This window comes from Sinocyclocheilus rhinocerous, unplaced genomic scaffold, assembly GCF_001515625.1.
Source record: "Sinocyclocheilus rhinocerous isolate Xijiao unplaced genomic scaffold, SAMN03320098_v1.1 scaffold1325, whole genome shotgun sequence".
NCBI classification, from domain to species: Eukaryota; Metazoa; Chordata; class Actinopteri; order Cypriniformes; family Cyprinidae; genus Sinocyclocheilus; species Sinocyclocheilus rhinocerous.
In genome coordinates, this window is record NW_015659004.1 from 1,148,118 (window position 1) to 1,157,493 (window position 9,376).

The following is a 9,376-nucleotide window of genomic DNA, read 5'->3' on the forward strand; positions in this document are numbered from 1 at the left end:
AGAGTTCATAGAAGAGGCCCACAGAACCTTCAAGATTTGAAGACTCTGTGGAAGAATGGGCCAAAATCACACCTGAGCAATGTATTCTACTATACAGGTTTCTCCATACAGGAGGCGTCTTGAAGCTGTCATTACCAACAAAGGCTTTTGTACAAAGTATTAAATAAATTTCCCTGTGTCATTCCATTTTATTACACAGAACTTAAAGGGGTCATATGACGTTGCTAAAAAGAACATTATGTTGTGTAATGTGTATTTGGTGTAATGCAATGTGTTTATGCGGTTTAAGGTAAAAAAAAACACATAATTTTTCACATACTGTACATTATTGTTGTTTTAATAGTGTTTATTATTACTCCTGTTACTGAAACGCGTCGGTTTTTACAAAGCTCATCGGTCTGAAAAGCGAGGTGTGCTCTGATTGGCCAGCTATCTAGTGCATTGTGATTGGCTGAATACCTCAAGCGTGTGACGGAAATGTTACGCCCCTTACACTTTCCAACTTTAGGGATCTTATCTATGCACGAACAGCTTGTAACACTCCAAAGAGAAAGGAAAATTTGAAATTGCATCATATGACCCCTTTAATTTCTGAACTTATTTGTTTTGTTTTCTTTGTTTGTATGAATTTCTTGGGTTGTTACCGACATCTGGTGAAAATTTCAAGTCAACAGGACCTTTAGAAATATATTTACTGAGAAAAATGGAGATGTGTTCAATACTTATTTTACCCGCTGTATGTGCCAATGTGACTGTCATGTAAACAGGCAGATCGGATGTTCTGAGGCATTGCGTTCTGTACGTCATTAAAACTGCGACATTTTGGAACTTCTCTGGTTTAATGATGTCATATTATTCTTTAAGCGCAATGTTTTAGATGGTATGGAAAGTGTAACCACATGAACCGAATTAGGGTCAAAATTGAAAGACAGACGGTGTAAACAGACGTTAAAAAAAATCAGATATAGGCAACAAATTAGAATTAGGCATCAAGACCTGCAGTGTAAACGAGGTCTTAGTCACCAAATCAAAACCCAAATGAGAACCTCTAAATTTGTACATTTGGCAATAATTTTGTTTATGGGGTCAGAGGTCACACTCCTGCTGAATCAGATGTGCATTTGCTGGAGGTTGCCCGGAAAATGGACATGTACGGGATCCGCCCTCACCCTGCCCATGATGGAGAAGGCATGAGGATCAACCTCGCTGTCACACATATGGGAGTACTCGTTTTTCAGGTAAACTACAAAAATATATGCTTACGCTTTAGCCTTCTAATTGGAAAAAAAAAAACGAAAAAAAAACCGCATAGAAACAAATATACACAGCAACCTTAAATGCAGCTTAGAAATTTCAACTCTCTTACATGTTTATGTCATTATCAGGGAAACACAAAGATCAATACCTTCAGCTGGGCCAAGATCCGAAAGCTGAGCTTCAAGAGGAAACATTTCCTCATCAAACTCCACACTGAGACTGGGGTGAGACACAAATGATCCCTCCATAGCAACAGCTGTTTTTACATTGGAATCTGTGGGGAAAAGAATACAATAGTTCCTCAGCAACACTTGAAATATTTTTTCTCATTATGTATTATATCCGCAGCGCCTGTGCTGACTTCTAGATTTACATTTAGTCATTTAGTACACACTTTTATACAAAGCTGGCAGACTTACAAATGAGGAACAGCACAAGCAATTTATCATGAGAAAAAACAGTATGATATAAAATAAAATAAAGATAAACAACATAAAATGCAAGAAGGCAGATGCACAACTTTTGTTTATCATCCTAAATAATCCACACCAATGAAGTGGTAAAATTTCAGATATTTTATATTGACGATTTCCATAAAAATAGGAATGTATTTCTAATAAGAAAGCATAAGGATGAAAGCATTAAATTTGAGGCTGAAAATGCTTTAACGTTCAACAAAATGAAAACTGCATGGAATGTTTAGTAATATCCTCATCTGTCATTCACTCAACTCTTATTGTGTTAGCCTTCAAGGAGAGACACTGTTGAATTTTCCATGGCCAGCAGAGATGTGTGTAAGGCATTCTGGAAGATGTGTGTGGAGTATCATGCTTTCTTCAGACTTGCCGAAGAGCCCAAGTCACATCAAAGGTCCATTCTGTCCAGCAAAGGATCCAGTTTCAGATACAGGTATGTGACAGGCAGACTTTAGATTTTGTGAAATGCAATGAGAAGCCCCAGTTGTCTAATACTTTATGCTATGATCCTTCCTAATCATCTTCCATAAACCCTCTGAGAGATTGTAATGAGGATATTAAACAGAGTAGTTCTAATCTTCTTTGCTAAACAAACAACAAGAGACTTTAGTCATTGGTTTATATGTATGAAAGTGCTTTCACTCTGACAGCGACTTTACTGAGAGCTGATGATAACTGGCAAAATGAGTGATGGTAATCATTGGCAACACAAAGTGGGTGTGTCTAGCGATATGACAAAGTTGAGAAAAGTTAAACACCGATGTGGCAATATGATCAGATACTATAGTTGAGTGTAGGCTTGATGCAGAAGTTAATGTCACTGTGAGTGATTTCAGTCTTCTGTATAATATATCACTGCACACATACAGCAGTATAATAAAAATAATATGTGGAAACCATGTCAGAAACGGTCAGCATTCTGAGCGTGTTTGATTCATGTATTGACAATCATTGATCTTGTTCAGCATATGGTGCATCATGCACAGATGGATTTCATATAGAAATGAGAATATTCATTTTTAACTGCACAAAAACTGATCAATTGTCAGAATAAAATAGCATCTTGTTTTTACAGTAATATACACTACAGTTCGAAAGTTTCATACTTCGTTCTACAAGGATGCCTTAAATTGATCACAAAATGACAGTAAGGACATTTACATTGTTCAAAAAAACTATTTAAAATAGATCCTGTTCTTTTGAACTTTCTATTCATCAAAGGATCCTGAATAAAATGTTGCATTGTTTCCACAAAAAAAAAAAAAAAATTAAGAAGCACTGTTGTCAACATTAATAATAATGTTTCAGCTTATTAGAACAATTTTTGAAGGATCACGTGCCATTGAAGACTGGAGTAAACAATGCTGAAAATCCAGCTTAATGACATGAATAAATAAAAATAGAAAGGTTATTTTAAATTGCATTAATGATTCACAATATTGCTTCTTTTACTGTATTTGATCAAATAAATGCAGCCTTTGTGAGCATAAAAGACTTCTTTCAAATGAACCTTTCAAATTTTTAAAAGCTCTGGCCAGTTATGCAGCCCACAAATAATTGTAGGGCATCCAATGGCAAAAAATTCTAATATTCTATAAAATCACTGTCAGTGTGAACAAGGCTAGATGATATATTTTTTGATCAGTAACTGTTGTCTCTTTTTATTCTTGCGATTGTGGTATTGTAGTGGCAGGACACAGAAGCAACTTCTTGAGTGCGTAGGCTCTAGAGACAAGAAACATTTGCCTTTTGAAAGGTAAGATGTTACGCTGGGTATTGTATGTTATGGGAATACATTTGTGCATAAATTGTACGTGTAGTTTCTAAGCCACTAATGGGAATACTCGGAATAGCAAAAATTATACAATTGTCTTCTGTTGGCTTAGACAATTAGGTAGTCCTGAACTAACACCAATGGTTGAGTCAACATTACTACGTTGAGCCACTCAAACAAAGGCCCTCATGAGCACACATCTGAAACATAAAACGTCAAATAGGACACCTTACAGTGTCATGAACGGACAAGTGATGACCATTTCAAGTCCACAAGACCACAAGTACACATCAAGTGCGCCATTTGGGATTATATTACCAACAGAACAATATCAAATGCATCACAGATTTGACATCTATACTCTCAGAAAAAGGTACAAAAGCTGTCCCTGTGGCAGTACCCTTTCAAAAGGCACTAATATGTAACATTTACATACTAATTTGTATAATTTAGGTACAAATCTGTACCTTTAAGGTACTAAAATGCACCTTTTATGAGTAAATAAGGTACCACGGTGTACCCTTTGAAAGGGTGCTGTCCCAGTGACAGCTTTTGTACCTTTTTTTTATGAGAGTGTAGGGCATATCAACCTACAAATGGTTTAAAGTTGTCTTTGAACATTAAACTGCAATGTGTTTTAACATTTTAGTTGCAAGAACAGAGCCTTTAGGGAATTGGACAGTGCTATAGGGGGTTGTTTTTCACTGCATCTACAGCCTGTTTTGCACTTTTTTTCCCAGAAGTTACTGCAAGTCTGAATATGACACGAGACAGTGCAGATCCTCTCCTGACATACTGACTGACGTCTCCAAGCAGGTATTGTACTAGTTACTTACATTTCGGTTGTGTTTTTGGATCGTGTTTCTCACATTTGTTTCTTCCTCACATAGCTGTACGAGCATCTACCTCCCGACCCAACCGTTGCTGGGCAACACAGCGAACAGACAGGCGTAGCAAAGCGCAGCCTATCCGCTGTGGAAGTCATGTTCGCTAATGAGCTGGAACGATCCAGGCCCTTGTCACGAAATCCTGCCTTCTCAAGCAACTCTGCCTCGCCCAAGCTCCGTTCCCTTTCCACATCAGGAGCAGAACATCGTAGTAGAGGAGCTCAGAGACAAAAGGCAAAGAGACGATTGTCTCCTAGCGCCCAGCATCTTGTGCTCCTCTATCCTAACACGCCCCATCTACAGTTCCACCCAGTGCTGCCAACCTTCCCACTCGCCACTCATCCGTACTTACTGCAAGACCACACGTCCTCATCCCTAGACCGACTCCCTCAAACCCATCACAACCATGTGCCTCTTCAATACTTGCCCAGACAAATTGCTCATTCGTCATTACCGTCCTCTTGCTTGTCACCACAACTACAAAAGCAGCAGGAAAGGTTCTGTCCTGCCAGCCAGGGAGAATCGAGATTGTACCCCAGAGGAGGACTAGGACTAAGGGTTGGGTTGAATAGGAAATTGGACTTGAGTGGAGTAGAAGCGGGCCATTACAGTGACGACTCCACCTTTCAGACCGGCTTGCCGCGTCGAGCCTCAAGCCAACCAGACTTCAAATTCCAGCGACTTACACTTGCCTCCAACGCCGCTGCCTATGCATCCGAGTATCGCCCTCTGGGATATTATCCACACCTTTCTCGACACCAGGTTCCTACCAGGCCCACCTACCTTCCTCTACGTCCCGCCCCACTCCCGGAAAGACCCACTTCTTTATGCGTTCTCGGCACAGGTAGTTATAGTGATTCAGATTCAGACACTTTCTACCCCTACTTTCCTGCACTGGGTAAAGTGGTGCATTCTGGTCCGCTGGCACGCATGCGCTTTTCTTCTGGAAGCCTCCAACTTGATGAAGAGGATGGAGAGGAAGAGGACTTGGACTACCCGAATGATGAGGAGAACAAAACTCTCGCCACTGTTAAGGTGCTGAAGTTGTAGCCATGGGCAGAATCGTGACTGATGGGGCTCAACAAATAATATGTGACCCTGGACCACAAAACCTTAAGACGCTTGGGTATATTTTTAGCAATAGCCAAAAAACATTGTATGGGTCAAAATTATCGATTTTTCTTTTATGACAAAAATCATTAGGATATGAAGTAATGATTATGTTCCATGAAGATATTTAGTAAATTTCCTACCGTAAATATATCAAAACGTAATTTTTGATTAGCAATATGCATTGCTAAGAACTTCATTTGGACAAATTTAAAGGCGATTTTCTCAGTATTTAGATTTTTTTATAGCCAAAAAACATTGTATGGGTCAAAATTATCGATTTTTCTTTTATGACAAAAATCATTAGGATATAAAGTAATGATTATGTTCCATGAAGATATTTAGTAAATTTCCTACCGTAAATATATCAAAACGTAATTTTTGATTAGCAATATGCATTGCTAAGAACTTCATTTGAACAATTTTAAATGTGATTTTCTCAGTATTTAGATTTTTTTGCATTTTTAAATCGTTGTATAAATCTCAATGTTGAAAAATTTACCATCATGACTGGTTTTGTGGTCCAGGGTCACATATAAACATATAAATATATTTTTCAACTGTAAAGAACCATTTGTACAATAGAAAGTTTCCATGGATATTAAAGGTTCTCCGTGGAAACGTAGATGCTAATAGGATCACTAGAAGCTTCCAGGCAGGAAAGGTGTTGGAGCTAAACTCCACAGGAAAGTGGCCCTCCAGGAGCAGGATTGGACACCTCTGACCTAAATTATACATAATAGAACCTTTTGAAAGGGTGCGGCCACAGTGACAGGTTTTGTACCATTTTTTTCTGAGAGTGTGGGGTAGTAACAAAAACAGAGGGGGCACATTATTAGTCAGGTGTCATGAGGTAATATTACTGTAAATAAGAAAAAAGAGAAGTATTTCAACTTGATTTGCATCTTTGATCTAAAGTTATATTTTGTCGTAAGCTGCTTTGAAATTATGTAAATGGATAGATTACCCCAAAATGAAAATTCTGTTATGATTTACTCACCCCCATGTCGTTGCAAACCTGTATGACTTTCTTTCTTCTGTGGAATACAAAAAGAAAATGATGAACTCCAGAACTGGATCAGTCAGATGCATGAATGCATCATTTGTGAACTGGATAGACCAAATGAAGACTCAACACATGAATCAGGCATGACAGGAGTGGATAGGATATTCTTTCAATCCACAGAATTTGAAAACATGGGGGTGTGTAAATGATATGCCATTTTTTGGTAAACTATACTTTTAATTAGTTATTATTCCATAAAATGTGTACTGAGTAAATAATCATTCTGTGGTGGTTCAAAGTAAATCTTCATTTTCAGGAAAAGTTAAGCCAATTCCATAATAATGTAACTAATAATAACTCAAATAGCTGACAATTAAAACAGATTTTCAGATGTCTGTGTGGCTGGAAAACATTAGCAATTATTTCTTTGACATCTGTGCTACTGTAGTGATATGTATTAAAACATTTTTCGCAAGGATGCGACATTTTGTTAATAAATGAGGTATAATACCACTACAATGTTCAGTTGAATGTCTGCATATTGTAACCTTCATAAACAACTTCACTCTGGCAGCTAAGATAATCACTTGCACACTTTTTATGCCAAAAATCACATCACAGATTTCACAATGACATTTTTTTTTCAGTATCATTCCTAAAACAACTTCAGGGTGAGTAAATTACAATTTTCAATTTTGGGTGAACTAGCCCTATGACGTTAACATTTGACTTGAACTTACCAAACGTGAGGTTTTTATCCTCACTATAGTATTTCATTATGTTTGTCAGTTAAAATAATTGTGCAAACGGTAAGAACCCCCAACACACACACAAATACTCAAAAGAGATTAAAACATTTTAGTCACAAAGGAAAATACAAAAATGATCAACAACAAAATCAACAATGACAAGGGTAGAATCTGTTAGCGAAATCACTAAAATGTAGTGCAACAATATATATATATATATATATATATATATATAGCATTTTCAACAAAAATTTAAGAGTAAATGCACAGTACTACAACTGCACACTCATGTAAACAAATCAAACTCTGCAAAAATAAAAACATACTGGTCACTTCTGAATTTCACAGAATAGGTACAGGTACAAGTACTATGTCTATTAGTAACTGTATCTTCATTAAGAGTGCAGTGCAAGAAGTTCATTTCAGCTGGAAACGAGCCTCTGATTGGTCAGCCGGTACATTTACATCTGATTACAAATCGATGTAATGTCTGATGTAAACTGATGTACAAATCGATGTTTGAAATAATGTGCAAAAAATGACAACAGCTTGTCACTGGTACAACTTTGTACCTTATTTACCCCCAAAGGGTTCTAGGCCTATTATTACTCTAGAGTACTATTGTTTTTTTGTTTTGTTTTTTTACAGCTAGATAAGGTATAAAGTTGTCCCAGTGAAAAACTGTTGTACAAGTTTTGCACACTTTTTTCAGACAGTGTAGATATTAATCACAGCAATTTTCATTGATGAGTATTTAGTCAGTAGCATTTAACAGTTTGTATGTGCAGATTGTGCCAAAGAGAGAAAAGAAAAATTAATTTTTTAAAGTCAAAATTGTCATTTTAAAAAATTGTCTTCCCATACTACTTTAATAGGTAATGTTGAAGGTCTTCGTAGCATATAAAAGAGAAGATTTTAATGCAGCTATATACCTATATAATCACAGACAGGTACAAATTATGAGCAGCAATCTCAAAATGATCTGTAATATTGCATTGTGTTGAATATTTGAACATTATTAGTTAGTAAGCAAAGCATAATTTGTTGCCTCAGCTGAATTTGAGATTTGAGGGTGGAGATATACAGTAAGACGTGCTGAATGCTGTAGGAGGAAGAAAAGGAAGGTAAAGGTTTGGTCTAAACCTAGGCCACAGACAAGAAGAAACCCCTATAGAGTCACTGAATAATATCTACGGAAAAGCAATAAACTACACTGAAAGAATAATCAATTCATCTTTGCCTATGGTCCAATCTATAGCACATTCCAATAATAGGTGATATGCACTAAAATGCACTGTCTAAAAAAAAAAAAGTTTTGCTTTTCCTCTTTTCTAAACCTTCCAAATGTTTCAGTGTGTTTTCATTTCCTTTTTCTTGCTCATACCCTTCATTTGATGTGCCAGGTCAGGGTACAATTTTCAATAAAGCTAAAAGTTGCAGTTCCTTCTTATATGAAAAAATTGCTTAAAGGGGTCATATGATGCGATTTCAATTTTTCCTTTCTCTTTGGAGTGTTACAAGCTCTTGGTGCATAAAGAAGATCTGTAAAGTTGCAAAGACTAAAGTCTCAAATCCAAAGAGATATTCTTTATAAAAGTTCAGAGTCAGCCACACCTACCTAAAACGGCTCGTTCTAACACACCCCACATGTCTAAATAATATTCTTTTTAGCAGCATCATATGACCCCTTTAAGTTTTAACAACAGTGCACATTGTCTCATGAGGCACTTACACTTTGTGTCAGCAATTCAGCCACAATCTCTCATTCTAGCTGTAACGTTTCAATATATTTGTGTGATGCCACAGTGATGTCAATTCATGGAGCAAAAATAGCCTGTTTCAGTAGTTACTGATTGTGCAACTAAACTAGAAGTTATTGTCCTACGGACAAGGCTGAAATTTTTTTATGCTTTTTCTAATTCTGCAGTGTTTAGGAAGCAGATTCCTATTAGCAATATGGGCAAATTGGATTTGAAATCAGTTCAGAGAAGAGCGGGGTTCAAAAGCAGAGCACTGAAAAAATTAAAAAGGGGGGAAAAGTGGTCACATTTCACCCCCAAATCAAAATGATATTATTATTATAACCCAAAATTATAATTATTTAATTTTTTTGTGAA

At 36.8% G+C, this 9,376-nt stretch overlaps 1 protein-coding gene across 1 annotated transcript in view; it reads left to right on the forward strand.

Moving 5' to 3' along the window:
- LOC107723162 (FERM domain-containing protein 7-like) overlaps positions 1-5,505 on the forward strand; it is an 18,257-nt gene extending 12,752 nt beyond the window's left edge. Inside the window, exons 7-12 of the mRNA XM_016531689.1 lie at positions 1,091-1,238; positions 1,386-1,481; positions 2,003-2,166; positions 3,421-3,489; positions 4,248-4,323; positions 4,398-5,505. Coding sequence (XP_016387175.1) covers positions 1,091-1,238; positions 1,386-1,481; positions 2,003-2,166; positions 3,421-3,489; positions 4,248-4,323; positions 4,398-5,444 — 1,600 coding nt within the window. The 3' untranslated portion in view covers positions 5,445-5,505. The remainder of the gene's footprint in view (positions 1-1,090; positions 1,239-1,385; positions 1,482-2,002; positions 2,167-3,420; positions 3,490-4,247; positions 4,324-4,397) is intronic.
- The last annotated feature ends 3,871 nt before the right edge of the window (positions 5,506-9,376 follow it).